Source organism: Carassius gibelio, chromosome A6 (genome assembly GCF_023724105.1).
Source record: "Carassius gibelio isolate Cgi1373 ecotype wild population from Czech Republic chromosome A6, carGib1.2-hapl.c, whole genome shotgun sequence".
In the NCBI taxonomy this organism is placed as follows: Eukaryota; Metazoa; Chordata; class Actinopteri; order Cypriniformes; family Cyprinidae; genus Carassius; species Carassius gibelio.
The window spans coordinates 20,213,243-20,239,929 of NC_068376.1; the positions used below are offsets into that span (position 1 = coordinate 20,213,243).

Consider the following 26,687-nt stretch of genomic DNA (forward strand, 5'->3'; position numbering starts at 1 on the left):
GCGTAGTTACACTCGATGACCTGCACCTGGGAGGCCTTTCATGCAATGAAAAGCTGACGCATGACAAATACTCAGACTGTTCATGTAATAAGATAGTCCTGACCTAGCACACCCTCCACAGACACTAACTGCTCCTGTTTCAAACGAGACATGGACCCCCACAAATCACATTCTGGGCTTCAGTCCTAAGGGACATGGCAGAATATCTTATTGATTATGCATAGCTCTAGAAAAACAGACAGCACGTTCACTATTATTGATCTGAAGAGGTCATGAGTCTGACTAATGGTATGAATTCTTAAGGTTACATGCTCAGGGCACAAGTATACAACAATGCATAACATCAGCATCAAAATCTAAAGCCACAGGTATGTTTAAATACACACACACACACACACATTTACACTACCATTCTAAAAGTTTGGGATTAGTAAAAGTAATTTAATTGTTTTTTTGTTTTTTGTTTTTTTAAGAAGTCTGTTATGCTCCTCAAGGCTGCATTTATTTGATCAAAAATGCAGAAAACAAAGAAAAAAAAACTGATCAAACTGATACAATATAGAAAATTTTTATTTTATTTTATTATACTTTAAAATATAATTTATTTCTGTGATGCAAAGCTCAATTTCCATTAGCCATTCATTACTCCAGTCCAAAGTATCACATGATCCTTCAGAAATCATTCTAATATGCCGATTTATTATTAGAATTATCAATGTTGGCAACAGTTGTGCTGTCAAATATTATTTTTAGAAACCGTGATACTTTTTCAGGATTCTTTGATGAATAAAAAGTTTAAAAAGAACAGCATTTAGTCAAAATATAAATCTTTTCTAACTATATACATTTTTGCGATCACTTCTTATCAATTGAACATCCTTGCTGAATAAAAATTTACATTTATATAAAAAAAAAAAAAAGAAAAAAAAAATCCTGACCCCAAACGTTTGTACAGTAGAGTATATTGTTAGAAAATATTTATATTTTAAATAAATGCTCTTCTTTTTAACTTTTTATTCATCAAATAATCTTGAAAAAAAAGTATCATGGGTTCAAAAAATATTAAGCAGCACAACAGTTCCCAGCACAGATAATAAATCACCATATTAGAATGATTTCTGAAAGATCATGTAACACTGAAGACTGGAGTACTGATGCTGAAAATTCTGATGCTGACTTTATTGTAGATTAAAATAGAAAAACTTTATTTTACATCATAATATTAATTTTGTCCCTGTATTTTTTTTATCAAATAAATGTTGATCTGATGAGTATAAGAAACTCCTTAAAAAAAAAAACAACAACAACAAAAAAAAAACATTAAAATATTTTTGATCCCAAACTTACTTTGAATGGTAGTATATGCAGAATATAAAATTATATTATATATTATATATATATATATATAAATTAATATAATATACACATGCATACAGAATATACACAAAGTATTCTTCGCGTCCACACTTCAAATTACATGTGAATGAGTCAGGGTGTTTGTGGACTACATTTCTCATTGAGTTGTGGAGTGATGTTCCTGTGCCATTCGCTGGGCACATAATCAGGGAGTCAGAGAGGGCTAAAAGCAAACCTGACAGCAGAAATGGATGCCATTAATCTAGTGCACCATTAAAAATGTGTGATACTGCAAACAAAAACATTTAGACCAACCCGAGGGAAAGAGGAAAGAAAAAATCTTTTGATGCCACAGGAAAGCATTGCTGTAAAATCAAATCTTATTCCAGACCCGCCAGGGTTATAATGTGTGTGCTCATTGACAACTAAACCATAAATTAATGATGAAAACACAGACATGAACTTGAAGGCTCTTCATTAGCATTTAGGAAATTAATGCAGATATAAAATATTTAAACACATACACCATTACAAACAGGTCACAGGCTTCATTTAAAAGCAAACAGGTGAATAAGAAAGGAAATTGAAATTGGGTGCTTTTAAATCCGCACAACCAGTGAGTGAATCACACACTTTCAATTCCTACTGAATATCAAAGATGTTCAAACCAAACCAGACGTCATCTGATGCCACTTACGCAGTCTCAGAGTGACGAGGAGCCTTTAAGAGCAGGTTCTGATTAGAGAGCTGATCAGACTACAGTAGAGGGTGCAGTAGAAATGATCTCGTCTCAAAGTATCTGTGGAGAGCAGGCACAAGCTGTTTCCAAGAACCAGCATCGTCAGGGGCACATAATAATGAAGTGCTGAGCAAGCTTCAGGCCAAAAAACCTCACTCAAGCCATCTTTAACTTTGAGAGCTACGTTTTGTGAATCCTGTGTGAGTGTGTGTGCTGAATATGCGTTTATGAAGGCCTGTGAAATATGTCGAAAGGTGTATTCCTGCATTAAATCCTGAATCTAATAAAATACCTCAATTATTCATTATAGAAACGTCCTATAAACCTGCTTGACAAAAATAAAATAAAAGATTTAAAATGAGAACCTACAGTGATTTATGTTCCACAGAATATTTATTATTTTCTGAATTTGATTTTTAAATATTTAGTTGTATAAATATCTGGACATGGTACTCATTTGACTACTTTTGACAAAATACACGAGATTTGAGGTCAGTAATTTTTTTTTATCTTATTCAGCAAGGATTTATTAAAATGATTAAAAGTGATGACAGTAAAGACATTTATAATGTTACATATAATTTAATAAAAAAAAAAATTTTGGCTGAAAACGTTATGCATTTTGCCTGTACGTTTACCCAACAACAGCGTTTTTGGGGACTGAAAACGCCTATTTTTGAAATCAGGTTTCAAAGTGCAAGCCACATTATCGTTTCAGTGTAAACACCCAATATGGAAATCTTTGAAAACAGTGACGTCATGCACGTAGTACATGTTGGTATTTAGACATGCGCAGTACATGTTGATTTTTAAAGGCAAGTGCGAACAAACATATACAACAATGGTGGAATATATGGTACTGTTGTTGCTGCTCAAGAGTTTACTAATGCTTCTTCAGCAAAGTGAAGCATGCCACAGAGGTAGTTAGTTTTTACAAATAAATATTGTAATCGAATTCTGGAAGAACAGTTTATGCTGTCTACACTGGTTTCAACTAGAAATGCTCTAATCTCTTGATTAATGCTTAAATGGATAGTTAAAAAAAAGTCAATCATTTACTCACCCCATGTCATTCTTTGAACTATTAGAAACTATTTCTTTAAATGATCAGGACTGATATCACCTATTTCATATGAGAAAAAGTGGTCAACAAAATTAGCTGTAAAAATCCTGATTTCAGACTAAAAAAAATTACTTTATCCTGACTGACATACACTTACATAACAAATTGGTAGAATACATGTATATGAAAAAATTATTTGACTTTAATATACAATTATACAAATATTTACACAAAACACATTTAATAAAACAGTGTAGTAGTTCACCAGGAACTCTGGTAAAATATAAAGTTTATATTATTTCAAGTTTACATTTAGATTTTGATATTTGTTTTATTTTTCTTACACGTAACTATATGGCATTCAACTTAAGTAGAAAACAGCAGAGCTCTTAGTTTAGGCAAAGGCACAAGACTGTACGTACCCCCAGAGCTTTAAAAACAACAACTCTTGACTGGAAAGTTCAGTGTCTTGAGGTGCTATTCAGTTTCTGAGGTAGGAGAACGAAAACCTAAATGAGTGTCTGGAGGGCCGAAAACCTCACTGGCCAGAAACTGCATCCACATTAAATTTGCAGCAGAGGAGAAAATGCTATAATTATTAATGGCTTAGAGCCTAAGTCAATAGCAGCCTGTAGGACACTGATGGATTGGCAGAGAACAGTTTGTCTAATCATCTTTTAAAATAAAATAAAAAATAAGACTTATAATATATATAATAACAACTCACACACACATATATATACAGTACAGCTCATCATGCCTGCATTTATTTGATCAAAAATACAGAAAAAACTGTAATATTGTGAAATATTATTACTACTTAAAATAATAGTTTTCTATTTGAATATATTAAAAAAAAAAAAACTTATTCCTGTGACGCAAAGCTGAATTTTCAGCATCATTACTCCAGCCTTCAGTGTCACATGTAACATCCAGTCTATCACATGATCATTTAGAAATCATTCTAATTTTCTGATTTATTATTAGTGTTGGAAACAGTTCTGCTGTCTAATATATTTGATGAATAAAAGGTTAAAAAGAACTGCATTTATTCAAAAAAAAAAATTCTAATAATATATATTCTAATAATATATTTTCTTTACTATCATTTTTATCAATTTAACACATCCTTGCTGAATAAAAGTATAGATTTTATTTTAAAAAAAAGAAAGAAAGAAAAATTACTGACCTCAAATTACTGACCAGTAGTGTATATTGTTATTACAAAATATTTATATTTTAAAAACATAGCTTCTTTTTTTTTTTTTTTTTTTACTTTTTATTCAAAGTATCCTAAAAAAGTATCACAAGTTCTGAAAAAATATTAAGCAGCAGAACTGTTTCCAACTTTGATAATGAATCATCATATCAGAATAATTTCTAAAGGATCATGTGATAATGATCTTAAAAATTCAGCTTTGCATCACATAAATAAATTATAATTTAAAGTATAATAAATGTAAAAACAGTTATTTTACATTTTAATAATATATCACAATATTAAAAAAAATTCTGTATTTTCGATCAAATAAATGCAGGTTTGATGAGCAGAGGAAACTTCTTTCAAAAACATTAAAAATAGTAATGTTTCCAAACTTTTGGTCTGTACTGTATATTTATATGTGTGTGTGTGTGTGTGTGTGTGTGCGTGCGTGTGTGTGTGTGCGCGTGCGTGTGTGTAAAAAAAAAAGCACGGAAGACAATAGGATCTTAGAGAATGAACAGATCAACAGAGCTCAAATAACCACGCTGGAAAAATCTCTGATGGGTCAAGATCACAGGGAAGGGAAGAAAGGAGGAGAAAGGCAATACATCAGATGTACAAATAATACTGAGTCTACAAAGGAATCAATAGAGTATAGATTATTCTCTAGGTATCAATTATCAGTCCCTCCAGAAAAACGCAGAATTCTTTTGTGATTGTTGAGGGCAAAAATCTTTGATTTTGCGGCACGTTTTGTGATGTAATAGGTGGGATATTTTTGCAAATTTATGCAATGAAATTGCGGCAACAGTCAAATACTGTAGTTTGATGAAAAAGAGAAAAAAAGGTGATTCTCCCGACACTCACTAGGCTACAACCTTAATGTAAAGAGTCATTTCTTATTACTTCCTATGATAAGCAAGCATTCTTTCAGCCCTAGCAACTGTTTTGGAAGTTGACGCCTCGGTGTAGGTGCTGCTTCTTCCTGCCTGCTTCCGATGCTGCTTTAACAATCCTCAAATGTTTGGCGGCGGCAAAGTGTTTTTCCAGTGTCGACTTCCGTCTGTGGTCCAACACGCAGTTGCACGGAGTGCAAAATAATTTGCCCCCACTGTAATGTAACACACCGGGAAACTGCTTTGCGTGGTCTTTTGTGCTTATTTTTGTTGGCAAATGAGAATGATTTGCGTGCTTCACCCTGGTTTCACCACGGGATTTGCGTCACGTAATTAGGTCACTTCATAAGGTTCCCATGGCAATAGGGGGAAAATAATGGTGCTTTATTTTAAATGCGACACTTCACATTCTCAGTAAAGATAACGGCGTTGCAACGATGGGTAAAGTAATTAATTAGATTACTCCGTTACTGAAAATTAAACTCCGTTAGTAACGCTGTTACACTTAAACGCTGTTACTCCCAACATTGCTCATGAGTTATCTCAGCCAAAAAGTTCTGCATTTATGGGAAGCTGGTGGGGGTTCACCATTACTGTGATAAATGAGAAATGACGCCTGAGAGGCAACCAAAAGAAGTGAATCAAGACAGAGTATGATGTAAGGGTTTTATTGGATGCTTAATAGCTCTCTCTTAATTAAAAATTTATCTAAGTATAAATCACATCTATAGATCACAGGGCAAAAAAAACCTCCCATATATGCAACGTTAATGTAGAAACACCAAGCATTTTTTACAACTACTGAGGTAATAAAGATGTGCTCACGTTATACAAGAACACAAAGTTAAATGTTTTCGACCCAGCATCAGGTAACATAAAATATGTAGTATTAGAATCATGGAAAATAATCACAAAATGACTGATAAGTTTCTGAATATAATGCAGCCTGATGATAGATGGTAGTCTCTTTCATCCTCCTGCCTCATTATAGAAGATGGAGCAACACAACCAACTCTGTCATTATGACATATTCCCCCTCTCTTTATGGTTCTCCGAAAAGCTTCACAGAGACGCTTTTAGTCCTTACTGCATCATTTCATTTCTGTGTTTCAATGTAGCATTTTTTCTACAGCTGATAAGCCTAATAGCAGAATTAGCCTATGTTTGTGCATAAGTGTCTGGAAGGATATAAATTAAAAAGTAGAGCTTGTTTGTTTCATTGTCTGTTATTTCTTAGTTAAACGTTAGGATCATAAATGGTGTGAAATCTTGGCTTTAATAGTGTGAGACTCCACAGCACTGGACGGTAGTTAACTGACCAGACTTTCCATGAGGTGACTCTACAATGGACCAACCGCAGATCTGCTTCCATACAACTAAATTAAACCAGCAGTGAGTAACATGGGACTGACATCAAATGAAATGGCACTGTTTATTGTGCAGAATTCAAATATAAGACTTTTTGTCCCAATGGGGTGAGCTTATTTACACAGTCTTACAGTGACGGTAAATGAGGCGCAGGGCCGGCTGCTGTATTGACCGATAGTCTGAAGCTACAAGTGGGTTAATTAAAAGGGAGACATCAGTTTCCTCCTTCACTAATCCAGACTTGACTCAATCAATCGCTCTACAAACTCAATATCTGTTTTTCTGGCCCACCACATCCATTTTGAGAGCATCTAATCAAACAGGGAAGAAGCTGGACACTGTCTTAGTATATTTAAATCCATATTTGGCTCTATGCTCCAAAAACCATAATGAATAATGAATGAGGGTGTCTCAGCTAAAATAAAAAAAGACAACAGGGTCAGCAGCATGAAAACCTTGGTTTTTGTCTTCTATAAGCATCAGAAAAGCATAGCAAATTTATTTTATTTTTTTTACATTTCAAATTATATTTGCAGCACCACCATATTATCATGCAGTGGACACATAATATACATTACCGATTTAATGCAGCTACCTAGAACTATGTAAATGCAGATACATTTATAAAGTCTTGGCTGAATGCGGCCAGACACACATAGGATTCAATCGGTTCAAGTCTCAACTCTCAAATATTGCAACTGATTGTAACTGAGAGTGACACAAAGAGCAACGAGAAAAAAAAAAAGGAAATGTGAATCAATTCACAAAGAGACAACATTCATAACAGCCCTGACAGTTTCCACAGCAACCCCACGTGGCTTTTATCCATGGCTGTGTTGGCTGAAGAAACAGATCCGATCTATGAGTGAAATGGCATTCAGGTAGAGTTGACCTCAAACAAGCACCTGATGCCAGAGCACAGACACCAACAAAATTAAATGAAAAGCAGGAGAAAGAAGAGTGTATGTGTTTATACAAGTGGGACAAAAAAAACCTAAATCAATAACGCAACTAAATACAGAAAAGCTTGACATAGAGACCTTTTAATAATGGTCAAGATTTCATCTGGAAATGCCAAGATTAAACTTACAAACACTTCTGCCTCAATGTATGTTCAATGCTTCAAAACATTCTAACTGACCCTCTAATGTCACATGGACTACTTTGATGTTTTTCTTACCTTTCTGGACATGGACAGTATACCGTACACACAGATTCAATGGAGGGACTGAGAGCTCTCGGACTAAATCTAAAATATCTTAAGGTCTCACGGGTATGGTTTGGAACGACATGAGGGTGAGTTATTAATGACATAATTTAGATTTTTGGGTGAACGAACCCTTTAAAGGGATAGTTCTGCAGATACCAGACAGAAAATTCTATCATTAATTACTCACCTTCATGAAAGACCTTCAATTATCTTTGGAACACAAATTAAGATATTTTTGATGAAATCTGAGAGCTTGAAATATACACTGAAATATATATTTTCACAGTGAGTGATCTGCCTGCTCATAGTATTTTTCTCTGTGTGTCCGTCTTCAGCGTCACTGGTCAATCTTAACGGGCATTTACAGACTCCATATTTTCACATAAATTACATTTGGAAAAATGACTGCATTGCAACACAGGTCTTGCAAGTCCAAAACGGAGAGTTGCAATAACGCAAAAACAGGCGGTTGCCGATCGCGTAAAGGCCAAAGTATACTTGGTACTGTACACACCCCATGGTACTGCACATGTGTCGAGCTCATCCGCCCGCGCTCATCTGTGGTTGAGTTATTTTTTTGACAGCTGTGCAGACCCTGCGCGAGACTGAAGGGAATGCTGAATGTGAAGTGTACCCGGGCTTTAAGTTTAGCCATCCTTCACACACGTGACTGACCGCTCGCTCGCACCAACAGGAAGAGGATGGGTCAGTGTTACTCTCTACACTGCACTCAGTCTGAGTGATTCCTACACCAGAGACCTGGAAAACAGTGCATACCGCAGGAACGGTATAATGGAAAATATTGTGAAATTTTCAAATCACGGTAAACCTTGAAACCGGTAACTGGCCCATAGGGATGGGTATCGTTAAGGTTTTAACGGTATTACTATTCTTACCGATACTGCTTTACGGTCCGGTACTTTAACGGTATTCTTATCAGTACTTTGTGTTGTGTTAGGCAGTCAAAAATTTGCATTTCTCTGTCTGCACATAATGCACTTTTGACAAATTGCTTGTTTTCCGCCCTTACATGCAAAGATTTTGTTGCACTTATGACAACCACTGCATCTTATGACAACCACGTCTAGTATTAACCACACTTTGGAACGTTTTACTGTCTCCGCCATCGTCACTCTTTGTATTAAGCAGGAGTTTTTGTGGGTTCGAATCCACTGGTTGACACCAATGTGTCCCTGAGCAGGACACTTAACCTCTAGTTGCTCCAGAGGCGTGCGACCTCTGACATATATAGCAATTGTAAGTCGCTTTGGATAAAAGCGTCAGCTAAATGAATAAATGTAATGTAAATGTAATGTAATCTAAAAACGAGTGGAAAACGTAGATTTTTTTCCCCAAAGCCTTCAGGCACTTACGCTACTGAGGAGTCTGCCGTTGCTAAGCAACCATGACCTGCTCTCTCCATGAAGACTCGGAAATTTCAGCAATGGATAAATGGATTTGCAGCACTAAAAACTGCTTGCAGTAGTACTGCTACTAAATTAATTTAAAAATCCACATACAGCTATCAGCTGTTCCTTCATCTTGGCTGAGCTTCAACGTTGTTACGGAAAAGGTGAGGAAGTTACATGACCTGCGGTGCGCTTGCGGCATTCTGAAAAGTTGAGATGTTTTTTACTCGATGCGGTGCGGACGCGCCTGGAAAAAACGAGCTCATCGGACTGCGTGCGCGTCGCGACCGCGTCGCTTCCATTATGAGAGTGCATACCGCGCACCTGCATTTGAAATAACGAAGTGATATGTGAACAGCCACTTCGCGTGTTTGTGCGCCGCGCTAGTTCTTGTTATTTGTAGGTGTGACTGACAGACAGCCTCCGCGGCGCGCATGAGCGATCTAGCAGATCTCACAGACAAACGTCTTAATATGATCGCACATTAGAAATGTTTGGTGAGATAAAATGTGCACGATAACATTATTAAGCAAAAATACATAGTACATTAATTTTCCCCCCTCCAGTACCGAAAGCAGAACCAGTACCATCATATCTTACTGATACTACGGTCTTTCATAATTTAGCCCCGGGGCCAGTTTAATACCGGGTTTCGGTACCCTACCTACGACGCAACAATAAAGATGCAGATGAACAGAAATGGCAGTGGATTCATACATGTAAAGCGATATCATTCACCCAGTCAAAGGTTAACACAACCCAGTTAAGCTAAAGCCTTAGGCACAGACAATCATCTACCAACATCATCTGCTTCGTGCAGTGAAACCACCTCTAAGGCAAAGAGCCTGTTTAACAAATGCTAATAGATTTTTACATATTTACAAGACAGCCGCTTAATTCGAAAGCAGACACACAAACCATAAAGTCCAGCCCTTTATCACAAGTACACAGTATGAAGCATTGTGCATGTAGTAAATAGACAGATCCTTGAACAGATGGGTTGTGAGATCAGCAGGTGAGCTAAAACAGACGTCGATGCTTGCCTTGAGGCAGAAATATAGTCCACCGGCAGCGATTAAACAGACTCCTTGAGCAGCAAGCTAATGCATTTTAAATCAAGCTCTCACAAAAACCATATCAAATATGCTATTAGAGCACATAACACTTTATACAACACTCATTTTAATTGAACCACATGCTAATTGAGCCTCATACTCTAAATGCATGAACTCAAAGTAACAAGGCTGTAATATGGGCAAAAACAATGAGAAATGTATGACAACAACACTAGAGAGAGGGAAAGAATATTCTATGACAGACTGTCTCATAGCACTTGTTAAGACTCTTGAGAGAAACAACAGCTATTTTCATCTCAAAATAATTTTAAAACTGACCAAATAAGACACCCCAGACCCAACACTTTGTCATAGAAGAGATATAAAGAGTGTATGATATTTAGGCTGTTGTGGGATTGTGTAATATATAATTGGACAGAATTTTTTTTTTATGTTTTTGAAATAAATCTCTTATGCTTACCAAGTCTGCATTTATTTGATTCCAAAATTCAGTAAAACCTGTAATATTGTGAAATAATCACAATTTAAAATAACCTTTTTTCTATTTGAAAATTACTCCAGTCTTCAGTGTCACATGACCTTTCAGAAATCATTCTAATATGCTGATTTTATGCTCAAGAATCCTTATCATCAATGCTGAGAACAGTGCTGCTCAATATTTTTGTGGAAACTGATCCTTTGATGAATAGAAATTTTTTACTAAACTTTTGTAGCAATGCATTTCATCCTTACTGTCTCTAGTTATCCAATTCATGCTAGTCTACGAATGATCAAGTACATCCTTGCTGAATAAAATTGATAATTTATTCAAAATAAATTCTTACTGACCCCAAACTTTTGAACAGTTGTTGTGTATGAATGTGTGTGTGTGTATAAATATATAATTTATACATTTATAAATAATTATTTATACATTTATAAATAATTATTTATACATTTGTCATAATTATTAAAAACAAACTGCCAAGTAGGGCAGGTAGTCTCTGCGTATTAAGCTGGAAAAGTAAAAAGTATTTTTTTCTCAATTACACTCCTCACCTTTTGAAATTCATGAAAAGTGTAAAAATTACATACCACTGGGATTTCACACTGAACAACGGTTGAATTTTATGTCTTGTTATTTGTACCTGTCAATCTTAGAGTCTGTAAGTAACACTCAAATTCAATCCCCATATTGTTAATTAAGGCACCTGCAGAACATATGAAGGCAAATCCACAGCACAAAGCATGAAAGTCTCTTGCACTCTTATTATGCTTCGAAACACAAAGAGGAAAGGGTTTTCTTTAGGAATATGTCTCACTTAAGCCCTCCACCAGCTCTAAAGTTCATAGACCTTGAGGAACAGACATGGGAATAAGCAAAACAAGAACAAGGGAGCTTGCAAAAACAAAGCAAAAAAACCTTGTCAGACAATTATTTTTGGAAAATGAGTTGCCGAAAGCCAAGATTATTGTTGAGCTGTGTTTATTGACTCTGTGCTTCAAACGTGCACTGATCTCAAGCAGACGCATTTAATTTTTCATATGCATCTTAATTGCTATCTGGAATATCAACCAGAATCTCACCATGGGGAGGAAGATAGACAAAAAGTCCTGTGGAGACCTGGGTAATTAACTAAATTAGGATCAGCTCATTTGAAAGGAACAGCCAGTATAGACAGTCTCAATCACATGCATTAAAATGAATTCAACAAAATAATGTTACTGGTCACAACAGACATATAAGCTTGCTTTTGAAAGCTTGGATATTAATGCCTACAGCGAATTCAGAACCGATTTATAATTACAAGGTCCAAAGCGGTCATTTCAGCTAAAGAATTCATATTCTGACCAATTAAAGTTTGAATCCAGACCCTGTGTGATGTTTAAAGGTCACAGCTTTAACAAATGAGGATAAGAACATGTTAGAAAGAAAATATACATCAAGAGGAGGTGATGACAGCAGAGAAAGTAGGGAAAAAGAAGAGGAGTTAAGAAATTAAGCACAAAAAGATACATCTAAAATTAACAGTGCTTTTTTCAGGTAGGTAAGCCTATAACAGTAATATTCGGGTACAGAAATACCACAGAAACTGAATAATCTGTTTAACTTTAAAATAACACGTTTGTCTTCAATGTATAAACAATTATTTATGACAGACAGCATCAGGTTTATTTAGGTTGCTGTCTCTTTAAGACCTCATGCACGGATCTGTTAGACAAGGTGTACAACTGTTTACATTCACTTAATAGACTATATACCGACAATGTTTAGTATAAATCGACTGTTTACATGAATACTTGTCAAGACATGCATGCTTTGTTTGTGAGCTCACAGAAAGTTGCATCACAGAGAGTGTGCATTTACTGAATTGAGCACCTGAATATTTAAAAATGTAAGACTCAAAAGCACGTGCAAATGATACAATATGCCTCAATAATATCTGTCCCGAGCGTCCTTCATGCTGAAATATTTGCGGGAATCAGTAGAATCCCATGCTGAAATTCAAGCCCGGATAGATTCCACACCGACAATGACAATTGCGGCACCAAATCATTTACGCCCCCACACATCCTTTACATCCTCACGCATTGACGTCATCACATTGCAGTTGGATTGGGAGATCAGCCAAGTTTAGTAGAGCACCGATGGAGTATGATTACCATAAAGACTGGTGCACTGGTGCTTGCAATGAATTGACATCTGCATAACTGTTTCAGGCCTATACTAGTAAGTCTTAACAAGAAAATAAGAAATGAAAATGCTGCATTGCTTTTTTTCCCCCAGCAAATAAATTATGCTTGGTTAGGAAAATTGTGCCAGTTTAGGATACACTTGCTCTTGTGAGGCTCTAATATAAGACACTGAGAGCACACATTTGGGATTTCTGACTGTATCATCTCTTTGAAGGCCATGCTGCAACCCTGTTTTAGCCTAAATGCATTCTGCAGGATATAGGTTAAGTACAACTATCCTCAGTTTCTGACTCCGAGCGAGACCAGGAACATCCAGTCAGTCTACTCTCAGAGATGAATTATGAATGTGTCCTGTGGCTCGACAGGTGAAGTAATCAAGGGCAGTAAAAAGAAAAGTAACACTGTGTTTAGGATGTATGTTTTCTCTTCCTGTTTCTCTCTCTCTCTCTCTCCACTGGCTGTGAATGCGTAACCTTAAGGTAAAAGAGCGAGTCACTCCCTGTGGTGACAGGGATGATGGGAACGGTGCAGTTTCTATATTTTTCCTTTTGGATTTTCTAGAGTTTAGAAGTAGCACTGACATACAAAATGACTGAAATCACTTTGTTTTGCTATTTTGTTAATGTGGCATAACACTAAGGAGCACCTTAAAAAAACACATCAAATTCCTCGTATGTTTGCGCATACCTGGCGAATAAAGCTAATTTCTAATTTGATTCTGTTTATGTTTTACGGATTCATACTGAAATCGACCGGTGTGAATTAGTGGTCAAAGGACATAGGCTTTTTTGATTAGTTTTTTGATGAATGATATTTTAATAATTGTATATTTATTTTACATAAATTTTGTTGAATAAATAATTTGAAAATTATTTGGAAAGAACTATTTGAAAGTGTTTTTTTAAAAAAAAAAACGATTTGGGCCAAACACAAGGAACGACAGATTAAAAGCCTGAAGATAGAAACAGAATGTACATTGCAGAAAACAACAACAACTGTCATACCCAAATAAAGAATACATGCAGAGTGGGTAAATACTGTAAGAAACAAAGCCAACAGCATAAAAAAAAGAGAGATCCCAGCAGCCTCTACTGCTGCCTGAGTTGGTTGGAGCGTCTCTTTCAAGTAATTATTCACAATTGCCTTTTGAATATTTAATCCTGTACAAAGTCACTCACTTCAGTTGTTTGTGACCTCAATAATGGGAGATGAGCGATCATACTGGCCTTGTGATTTTCTTGGTCTTCTTTGTGTCTCGGTTAAAGCCTATTGCCTCTGGGTAACATTTTTTCATAAATGAATCGATCAAGAAAGAGGTATAGGCTCAAGCTTAATTTTTAAAGGATGGAAACACATTTCACTCTCCCATTAAAAGATTTAAGTGACAAAGGATTGACTGTGTACTCATGAGAGCCACAGCTACTTACGCAGGCCTCCGACTGCCTATAAAAGCTCCATTAACCACACTAAAGACCAGATTCCCTGGGAGGGGAAAACAAATCACCATTTAAGATATACAACCACTGCACAATTTAAGTCTGGTATCCTCTGTGCAAAAGGAACTTCAACTGAGAATCTGCTTCTTTATCCGATCTGTCTTTAGCTGATAAAATACGGTTTTACATTTCCATGGCAGACCTGCTGTTTATTTTAATATGATATCTGAACATCAGACAAGAATATCGACGAGGCACAAATAAAGAAACAGGAATGAATAACAATATTTCCTGCAGTGCTAGAACAACCTTGCATGCCTATATGCAAATTTTATGCAAATATCATGGTATGTTAATGCCACTGTTGACTTGCTCCAGCATCACTGCCATCTCAATTTAGACTGAACATGAAAACAAAAAAACTTTTTTTTCCCTAAGGCATGCCATTAAAAGATCTGAACAGGAAACAGTGACCTGTGTATATTTCCTGCTATCATATCCCTTAAAAATATGAGAAGAAATATAAAAATATAAGAACTTACACAATTATATATAGTGTATATAATTATACATGTTGCTATGTTGTTGCAAAATAAAATAAAAACTTAAAAAAAGTGTCTATCTGGTCCCTACGAATGGCTCCGGTCCTCCTTTCAATGAAAATCTAATTTTTGTAATGTCTGATCATGTCCCAGATGCATGTCTGATCACTTATATAGGTAACAAGTTAAAAACTTATGGTGTGTTTTCAAATCTCTTAACTCAATGAATAATGTCATTTTCAGCACCTTATCTGCCTCTTGTTGGTAACTTGTTGGCAAAACAATAAGTCTTATGAAAACCAATCAGATATATCACTTTGCATAATCAGTTAAGTGTTCCCATCACAAAAATATCACACACCAAAAAAAATAAAAATAAATAAATATTTGCTTACACAAAACACACAAACACAGCTCCATGGCTGCAGTTGGAAGGTAAACACCATCTGCCATCTGCCTATCCTGCATGGTCACTCCATCCCTCTTCTATGTCTCTCCCATACCTCATACAATAAACCAGCAGAGAAGCGGCTCCCCTGGCCCTCACAGCCCGGACCTGAGGATTATGAACATCACCCCGACAGGATGAACCAACAGTGGCTCATTTGCCATATTATTATGCCTATGAATAAGAAGAAAGTATAACCGCACACTTGCCAGGCTCAGAGAATTGTCGACCAGCAAAGATTTATATTACGTTAGATATTTTTGATATCAGTGGGCAGAATTATGTAAAAAGTGCGGATAAAGACATGTCCCAAACAAGTGATAATGTGAAACAACATGTGAAATTGTTTTTGCTGTCAGACTTTTTCATTTGTTTTGAGTAATGGAATCTTTTAGTTGGCATCGATCAATTTCCAAAAAAAAGAAAAAGAAAAAATAACCAAATTAAATTAAAAAAAAGTACCTTTTATCTGTAAATTATGTCCAAGAGTGTCCAAAAGATTTTGTATATAATTATTTACCACAAGAACATTTAATTCAAATTTCAGCCAAAATAACTATTTTTGATGTATCCAGTTACAATAGTATAAATAATTATACTGTGAAATAAGATTTCAGACTGTCTCAAGATTTTTTTTTTGTCAAATCCATTCACCATAATATGTCTAGAACACAATTTCCTAATAACCAGTATGTGTATCTACAAAGAGTGAAGCAGAAAGAAAAATATTTTTTTATGTAAATAAAGAAAAAGAAGAAGCAGCAGCAGCTCAGCAGTTTATATATTCACCAGTGATATTTCTAGAAGCTGCTTTATATAGTATTGCAATGTATTTGAAAAATGATTTGTCATCTTGATTGCACACGTATAAAAATGAATAATTTCCTTTTAAAAACATGATATAGTGCTAAATCACGATGAATATCATATTTATGATGCTGCTTACTTGATGCACAAAGGAATTTGTCATCCAAAGGCAATGCGCCATAAACAGACCTTTACATTTCAGTTGAGATATGTAGATGCATTTATTTTAATAGCAAAAACAAACTTTAAATTACCCTGAATCCTGTCAGAAAGCCTTGCAAGTTGCAAATGTAAATAATTGTGGTCCATTACATCTTATTATCAGCATGCTACTGTTTGCTGGCATATAACGCCTAATAAGCAGCAATTAGTGTGTTCATGGCTTCTCTTTTAAACAGACAAGGCCTTTTAAATAGAGTCTGCTGAAGCACTGGCATATTAATTACTACTTTATTAGAACACTGTGCTACACTGCAGTGCTGAGTACATTATTCATGCATAAACCTAAGGGCTGAAATAATTACAGCCCATGTGTAGCACTTTACCCATTCAAGATTTGGACCGTTTTCTTCGACATGGTGTGCATTCGGTGCCTCAGTGTGTACAAGATGTGGGTAATGCTGCCACCTCATGGTTAGAAACAACCATGAGAATCCCAACTGAAAATTATGTACAAGGCTTTTTCTAAACAGCGTAGAGGAAATCCACTCAAACACTCCATGACTAGCCATTTATCAGACAGTGGTGGACTTAGGGATCTGAAAATAGCAAACACAGTATAGGGAATAATGAAAGCTTTACTCCTGTTTACTATGGTTTACAGAACAATTCTCCTCCTGATTAGCATTAACAGTCCATCTCTATCTAGTAATCTTATTATACAGTCATTAAAAAGGTACAGTATGCCACAAAAGACTACATCCAAAAAAATAATTGGATTATCGAAAATGGGCAAAGAGGCAGAAGCTGGTTGCTGAAACCATGTCCACCCAGCTCTACGATGTTGATAGCAGCGGTGATCCACCTGTCACTCAAGTGGCCACGCCCTTAATTATGCAGAACTTTAAGGCTTAATATCATTTATACAGATGAGTTTTAAAAAATAAATTTAAAAAAAAATCACCCCCCTCACAGCTGTCATGAGGAGCAAAATTAGCTATATAGACCAAAACCACTTTTTGTACCAGGAGGTAAACATTTTTTTCTGCTGTAAAGTTGGTCATTATAACATGGGTAGTCTATGGGACTGACTCCCTTTTGGAGCCAGCCTCAAGTGGCCAGTCGATGAATTGCAGTTTTAGTCACTTCCGTTTTGGTTTCAGGAGGGAGACCTGGGGCCTGTACCATGATGGTAGCTGAACAAATTCAGAGTTACAGGATTAGTTTTGAGTTGACAAAACCAAACCTCTCCAATCCAGCTTTGTTGGTACCATGATGCGGTTCATCAACTTTCTTTGTCAACTCAGGCTTTGATCCTGAGTTTGTGGAACGTGTGCACATGAATGTGTGACATCACTAGTGAACAGCCAATCACAAAGCCTTGCAACACAAAAGCAAGTTTGATTTACTTCTCGCGAGAAACCCAGCGAGATTCAAAACTGAAGGATAAAGGTTTTGCTAAAGGTTAAAAGATTGAAGAATATGACAAATTTAAATGTCATATGAAAAATGAAGGAGGACAAATAAAATAAATTATCTTGCTCTATCAGTACAGTCACAAGTGAAACTTGTGAGTTTATACACTATACATTTATACATTAAAGTGAGTTTATACATTTGAAAATATATAGTATATATAGTAATAATATATAGTGATAGAGACTCGAACATGTAAGGTTAAATAGTGCAATCTTTTAACACTACAGCTTATTTATATTACACAATCTGTATACATTAATTTTTTAAATAAACGATTTATAATAACTATAAAACTAAAATTGCTTGTGTGTAAAAGGTAATTATCATTAATATAATTTTATTATATAATTTTCATTTGATTTTTGCATTAGTGACCTTTAATTTAGAGCAAGATAAACTAGAGGAGTGACTTTGTGTCAGACATGAGTAACTTTTCTCACATCTGATTGGTCCAAATTCAGTTTGAGATCTCTAACCCAGAACATAAGCTGCCCCGGAGCAGATTAGCCATGAAGTGTAAATTACTACGGCAATGAATGCCGCTAAAAGCCAAGCCACTTATGTGGTACCTAAAACCCAGGATTGGTGCAAACTAACCTGAAACTTACCTGGCTAGCCAGCTAATCTAGCTTCATGGTACAGGCATGGAAGTTTGCCAATCAAACATAACCAAAATATCCCCTTTACTATTTTTTGCCACTTTCAATGCTGCAGCACTACACATGGACAGCAGATGTAGCTATGGCATTAGGCTTAAGAGTGCACAACAAAATAAACTCATCACTCAATATATCCTATTCATTCATTTTAAGTTGCATCAGTGGCATTTATTTAAAATTCAGTCCTTAAATTTTAACCATTTGCCACAAAGGTAATTTTAGTAGTTATAACGGACACAATTTTGTAGTTTTTATTAATAGTTTGAATTAGTTTTCATTTTTATATTTTCTGTTTTCCTTTTAATTAAAAATTTTAGTAATTGTTGTTGTTGTTGTGTTTTTAAATGTCTGTATAGCTTTTATTCATTTTTATGTTAGTTATACTAAATGTTAATAAGAAATGTTTCCTGGGCAAATTAGTTATTTAATTATTTATTTATATATATTTTATGTTGTTTTAGTTAACATTTAGAAGTTTTTGTTGTTTGCCACATGGGTACTAATGTACTATTTTTTACCACATGCATCACAGAGATCTGGAGTAAATAAAAAAAAAACAGATTTACACCAAGTATTATGTTGCAGTTCCTTATAAATATCACTTTTAATTGCATTTGTCAGATTTTCACTTGCATTTTGGGTAATTTTGCATCCATCGGCTTGTGTTGGATGGAAACAGATAGAGAGGGTTCATGCGCATGTGTGGTGCACGTGCACTCACCAGTCCCGCAGTGAGAGAGGGGGCAGACTGGCCAAAGGATTGACTCCTCATGCGGACCAAGTTATTGGGTTCTCCTGCATGCTGCTGCCCGGCCAGCTGACTCACTCCACCATGCATGCTGCTGGACAGAGGCAGAAGCTGCTTTCCTGCAGCACACCAAGGAAACACAGCATTAGGACATTAGGACATGTCTGTATTCTGTGGTCAAAACCAAATCAAAGCCAAGCCACAGATTCTCTCTGACAGCTTTAATATAATGAAAACCAATTTCTGCAGTCTGTGTAGATCGCTTGTTAAATAAAAGCAAATTTAATATATTAAAAAAAAAAATTGCACAATAGGTCAGATATTCTGGCTTCCATTGAAGCAAATGGTGCTCTCAAAACATTCTCAAATCATGTTGCATAACATGATCATCAGGATTAACACAAACTTCTTTTAAAAGCGAACGGAGGGAGGCATACAAATTTGTGATGTCTCACCGGTGAGGATTCCAGCCATACTGCTGCGTCGGGCTCTGGTGTCATCCTGACTGAGCTGCCGCTGCAGTTTGGTTTTTCCTGCGGCAGGAGACAGGTCGGGGTTACTCAGCTTCCTGAACAGCAGGGAAGGCGGCGCCGGCAGCTCTCGCTGTAACACAGAGATTAGGAGGTTTTTTTTTTTTTTTATTAACAAATACCATATAACATACATAAGTCACACCTGAGTAGAAGTCGCATTTATTTAGACCCAAGAACCAAGAGAAAACATTACTGTCTACAGCCGCAAGAGTGCGCTATATGCTGCTTAGTGTAGACTACAGGAGAACTGAGCAGCATAGAGCACCCTCTCCTTTCTCTTGGTTCATTTCTCTCGGTTCATGTCAAATTAATTTTGATAAATAAGTCGCACTTGACTATAAGTCGCAGGATCAGCCAAACTATGAAAAAAGTGCAACTTATAGTCCGGAAAATACGGTACTACTGAAACTTGGAATATATGAATTCGGTGAATAGAATAAGACACTGATATGCAGTATAGTTATAACACTCCCACACTGTGGCATTGCATCACACAGAGTAACACTGCAAAAAAACTAATCTGAAAATGTTGACTTCCTGCAAACACTTGAGCTGGGGGACATATTCTATTCATTGCAATTCTTCAGCAATTCTGACACTCATAAATTCAGAATTCATTGGATTAGAAGCACATGACTAGATTGCTTATCCATTTGAGTTGGACAAATCTGCATCTTGTGAAGAAGAGCCATCCAGGTGTGAATGTTACTAAGTTTATTAAATCTATGGGTATTCTACACATTTATGCATAATTAAGCTTAATGCAAAGGTCTACGTAATATTCTAATTCAAAAATGGAAAGACTAAATGCGTTTTATTTTCGAAGGCAAAATAATAATAATATATATATATATATATCAACGTTTTGCCTTTGCACAGCAGAACAATCAATAAGAAAAAATGTTACAAGAAAAAAAAAATCATGAGGTGTCTATGAATTCTCATACCTAGCCAAGACACCTGCATGAGTTTTTCTGTTGGCCTGTATTTTAACATCAGTACATTAACAAGTCACAAAAAGACAACAGAAATGTGAAGCTGTAGTCAACACAAAAATTGTGTCGACAGGAAAACAGCACAATCAAATTTTAGTAGTAAGAAAAATAGAGCCAAACAGATTTCTTTTAAGACGCCTGCAGATTCATTCATACTCCCTGTGTTCTTCGTCAGGATGGGAAACAGACATTGCCATGGAAATCTGGCAGGATCTCTGCACTGGTCACATCCTCTCTGTAATGTCACGAAATTCCAAAAACATCTGGAAGGACTGTGTGTATCAAACACGCAGAGCTCATAAAACCACACCGCGACGCCTCAAAAGCAAACATACGTCAGTTCTGCAACTAGCTCACACAAACAAACCAAATGCAATCCTACCAGTGACCACTGGAGACAGAAGAAAATAAGAACATTGCCCTAAAGGAATTTGTTTTATTTGCATACAAAGAGTATTCTCGTTGCTGCGGTAGGTAACTTTTGACCCTCTAACGGTTAATAAACAGAACTGCTTGCGTCTTGCGGAAGAACATTGTAGCCGGAGCTACTTCTCTCTGTTTATGTCTATGAAGAATCACAAAGGTACTGGGTTACTCCGCCGCGGTACCCCCGAAGCAATCTAAAATAGTCTGAATATAAACACTTATTATAGGTGCCCCCTAGTGATTCAGGACAAGCCAAAAACACGGTTTGGAAAATTGATTCATGGTGTACTCGCTTATTATATAAATTTTTCTACATTTTGAACACAAACAAAGTTACGGACCGCAGCTCTGATTGGTTATTTTTACCGGGAGCGATGGAGTTTCTGCAAATGGCAATAGGACCACTGGGAGGAGCCAGCGGAGCTTGATTTTATTCACATATTATCTGTCTCATATTCTACTGTCAGGACATAATGACAGGTTTAACAAATATGTAAAAAAATTATTTTTACAAAAGTTACCTACTGCAGCTTTAAGATGCTTTTTTTTCTACATTATCTGTAATAATGGGTTTTGCCATTGCTTTCATTTTAGTTTTAGTATTACACTATAATACCATTCATATTTTTACTTTTTTATGATTTAAAGAAGAAACCAATCCAAAGTATAGTTGACATTTGAGGCTTAATACTACAGAAAAGTTTTTAGTTAGTGTTTTCAGCTTGTTTATTTTCATATAAAAATACGGCATTCAATTGCAACAAAAAAATTTTTTTATAAATCTCATACAATGTAAACTGTGATAATTGTAATTAATAATTGCAATTACAATTTCAAGGGAATAATCAACAATTAACATGTTTGTCATAATCGAGCAGCCCTAGTTTCTACAAAAATATTAAGCCACACAACGGTTTTCACCACTGAAAATAAGAATTTTTTCTTGAGCATAAAATCAGCATTTTAGAATGATTTCTGAATTATGTGACATTTTAGAATGAAGAAATGGCTGCTGAAATTTTTGCCATTACAGGAATAAAATACATTTTACAATATAAGCTACAACAGTACATTAAGTACATTAAGTTACGCATTTTTTACTTGACAAAAAAAAAAAACAGCTTTCCTTTGCATCCCTTACCTTGCGCATACTTGATGATTGCTTTTTCGTTGTTTTTAATTTATAGACCGGTTGAGACAGGTCATTGGCACCAAATACCACACACGCTATTCTTAAGATTGCTACATCTATCATATGCTCTCAGCTCCTAAAGTTCAGCTAAATTTACAGCCAACACCATACATTTTCTCCAGCCTGCTATAGTCCAGGTGAGCAAGTGCACACTCCATCAATGACAGGCTTGAAGATGCAGACGTTAAGTCCTGCCTGAGAGAATGTCATCGGGAGAGGCTGGGTGACCATGACGTGAGTGTGGAGTCCCAGGGCTAATCAGCTGAGGATCAGGGACACAGGTGAACACACGTGAGAAACAAGTCTGGGAGGGACACTCATCTGCCTCAGGATATGCACTGCAGTAAGACTTTAACATCAGCTCTGTTTTAGATGGCACAAGCTAGCAGTACTTTGGTCAATGGATCATTACTATGTTTGGAAAGAATGGAAAAATGTGAAATAATGGCAGCTGTACCTCAAAGCATGTTTCTGCATGGTTAAACAATGAAGCAGAAAGTGTACTTAAAAGGTAAAATTCACACAACATTTTTAATTCTGTTCTGTCATTGTTTATTTCACACTTGTGTTGTTCAAAAAACATATGACTTTCTTCTGTTATTCTGTGAAATAATTTGCTACAGTACTAAAATAACCAAATTAAATAAACTTAAAAAAAACAACTATATAGACATTAAACAATTTCATCAAAATGTTTCCTTTTGTGTTGTAAAATGAACACGGTTCTGCAACAATATAAAGATGAGTAAATTAATACAATTAGAATTTTGGGGGTGAACAGTCCCTTTAAATAGCTCTGTTTGCACTCCAATACATTGCTGTTCACTTGGTTTGGTCAGTCGTGCTTTGACAGAGCATGAAAGGGAAAGCTACACAGTTATCTCATTACCTCAGAATCTCGAGGCCTTAATGACTCTCCAGTGAATGCTGTACGTTTATACTCCGCTCACGTTGCACACTTTTAGCAGGGTTAATTTCAGTTCCCCAGATGTTTTTCCAGAGGCCTCCCCAATCAGACTGACTTATGTCAGCTCAGTGAAGAAAGCTCACTGATCACTGATAAGAGACCGGGGAAATGCATTGGCTAATCACTGGAGACGGCTGATTGGGTTTGACCTTATTTACAAAATGTTTAACTGAATGATTCACACAAGGGAGGATATGACATAAGAAGATCAGCTAGAAAAAGAAAAAAAAGCATTGTGAAATCATATCAGAATGCCAGAAGTATATCAGCAATTCATGGATACTTATTTTGTGAGACCAACAAGTAGCTTATATCAATACCACCACTACAGCCATGCACATGCAGACAAAAGTCTGAAATGTGACTGTGTGTAAAAGAGAAGAGACATAGACTGGCCATGGTCAGGATGTGATGGATAAGAGTTGTCACTGTGCAACCACATAAGGTCAGTGCTCAGCACTGTAGAACCACAGAAGAAAAAAGTGAGGGAGTTGCATATGTAACAAAATGTGTCACAGTAGCACACAGTGTTTATTGCACAAAGCAACATTTAACATTCTCACTTAAATGTTATCACTGTGAAAGATGCAGAGCTAAATTCCTGCTGACTGAACGGTTGATTTTGACAGTGAGAGCAGGAGAGTGAGTCATTTCTTAGCTCCCAAGCCTGATGAGGAAACAAAACACAACCAAACAAGTCAACCGCAAACCTAGTACCATAACTAATCTGTTAGTTCCTGTGATGTAACACTCAAATGCCATGACACCACCAGCCTTTGCCCTGGAGTAGCTGGGATTATAGAGCAGTGAAGACTTCACTTCAGGGTCCAAGTGTAATGTGGCCATGCTTCTGTTGGTTCGAAGATTACCCTGAGCTAACCCACAGACAGAGCGACGCAATGCAGGCAACATTAACACTAGAGTAACTCAATCAGAAGCAAGAAATCGGATCTGCTTAAAATTAGATCTCTAAAGCCCCTTTCACACGTCGGACCCGGCATATTGCCGGAACATTGCCGGGTCACCTTCTGTGTGAAAGCAGTCACATCCCGGGATTGATTCCGGCATTAAACCCGGGTCGGGGACCTAGTATTATTGCCGGGTTCAACCCGGGACGAGCGCTGTGTGAACAAAAGCCAGATCTAATGCAGTGTCGAAGTGATGATTCGCTGGCTCTGAGATCGTTTGCTTGCTTCAGTGAAAGTATAACGTTTTCGATTCGTACTAGAGCTGAAACTAACGATTATTTTTTCTGTTGACTAATCTAATGATTTTTTTTTCGATTAATCGACTACTCTAACGATTATTTTATTACAATAAATAATTAATTTAATGTTCTTTTTTTGATAAGCTAATGAATCCTTTGGATAACTTTACAAAAAAATATAAGTACAACTTCTAATATAATATTTCAACCTTTATTCATTTCCAACGAATGTGGTTGAAGTTTTTACAGTATACAAAAATAAAGAGGCAAAGAAAATTATTTTACTATGGTAAATATGAGTTTACGATAGCACTTATAATTAAACCACAGTAGCCACAAATGTACAGTTGTCTGAGATGTCATGAAATGTTCTTTAGCATCACAAACCATAAAATGTAGTCAGGGTTCTGCTATGGTTTAGCATGGTTTCCAGAGATCTGGAGCTGATTCTGGGTCCCTCGGTGGTCTGTGATTGTTGTCTCGTGGCGCGCAGTCTTTTAAGGGGCCGTTCACATATCACATAGCACTCATAATGGAAAGGACGCGGCGATTGCAACGCGCATGCGAAAACAGGCACTGCATCGAGTTAAAAACATCTCAACTTTTCAGAATGCCGCAAGCGCACCGCAGGTCATGCGACAAGAACTAACCAATCAGTTTCATCCTTTCCCGTAACAATGATGAAAGCTCAGCTAAGATGAAAGAACTGCTGATCATAGCTGTATATGGATTGCCATTTTGAAATAAATTTAGTAGCAGAGCTACTGCAAGCGATTTTTAGTGCTGCAAATCCATTTATCCTTTGCTGAAATTTCCACGTCTTGATGGAGATAGCACGTTATGGTTGCTTAGTAATGGCAGCGCCGCAACATAAATGGCTGCCCACTGCTCCGATTGTGTGTTTACAGTGTGTGTGTGTTCACTGCTCTGTGTGTGTGCACTTCGGATGGGTTAAATGCAGAGCACGAATTGTGAGTATGGTTCACCATACTTGGCTGAATGTCACATCACTTCAGACATCGCAGGGGTGCAACTGCCCGAGTGCTTTAGGCGCGATATGTGAACAGCCCGTCATACGTGTTCGAAACCCACGCCGAAACAGACTTACTTTATTTTTTACTTTATCATTACGAGATGTAAACAGTGTGACGCATCGATGCATTTCATGCACGTCGACGTATTTTTGTGGTTGCAGCACTAACTCGTACGTTACAAGTCACGCCCTGATGTCACGTGTCGTTACGGGATCTTTACAGCTTGTGTGTGAAAGCACGCACATATCCCGGGTAATCACTGGCAGTGTGAAAGTGCAAAATCTAGCAACCCGGGAACAATTTCCGGAACACTTTACCCGTGTATTTGCCGGAATGTCAGTGTGAAAGGGACTAAAGATATCCATGCAACACCTATGTTGAATGAATGCTGACAAACAAAGTTAAGGTGTTGACTTGGGGTATGGAGGTGGGGGGGGCACACCTGCATGCCGATCTTACAGTAATCTTATTACTGTCATGCAGCATTTTTTATTTACTGAATGTGGAGCCAAACACTAATACTAATTAAGGAATTAGATTAATTTAAAGCCATTGCAAATGCCTAAAGAGATTTGTAGGAAAAAAAAGCACATTTCAATGTTTGTTTTTTTCGCCAAAGTTTGCATGTCTGTAACTCAAGTAGTATGAAAGAGATCTCAAGATGATTTTACATTCTGGTTCTTAACCATCCCCTCATTTTCAGGGCCCTTTATGGTTCAATCCCAGATATATTGGGATCTCAATGCAGGGTTTCTGCAGAATTTTTAAGCTCAATTTTAAGATCTTTTTATGACTTGCACAAATAAAATTAACACCATTTGAGCAGGATTGGGCAATGTCTATAGTATCATATTAAACTGTTAAAAGCATTCAGATACAAGTTTTCTCAAAAACAAAACGTTTTATAAAATGCTAAACTTTAAATTTCAGCCTTTAAACCATTTTTAAGAAAATGGATGAGTCAAAAGTATTATTATATTAATTGTAAAAAAAAAAATATCTATAAAATATTATATCAAATTACTAATATAAATAAGGGGTATGCAATAGACAAAAAA

At 36.3% G+C, this 26,687-nt stretch overlaps 1 protein-coding gene across 4 annotated transcripts in view; it reads right to left on the reverse strand.

Annotated features, from left to right (window-relative positions):
• The window catches only part of LOC128015647 (microtubule-associated serine/threonine-protein kinase 2), a 120,216-nt gene that overhangs the window by 74,192 nt on the left and 19,337 nt on the right, over positions 1 to 26,687 (reverse strand). For all 4 annotated transcript variants that reach the window (XM_052599677.1, XM_052599679.1, XM_052599678.1 and 1 more), the window contains exons 2-3: positions 19,731 to 19,878; positions 19,249 to 19,394 (exon numbers count right to left, since the gene is read on the reverse strand). In XM_052599677.1, coding sequence (XP_052455637.1) covers positions 19,249 to 19,394; positions 19,731 to 19,878 — 294 coding nt within the window. The remainder of the gene's footprint in view (positions 1 to 19,248; positions 19,395 to 19,730; positions 19,879 to 26,687) is intronic.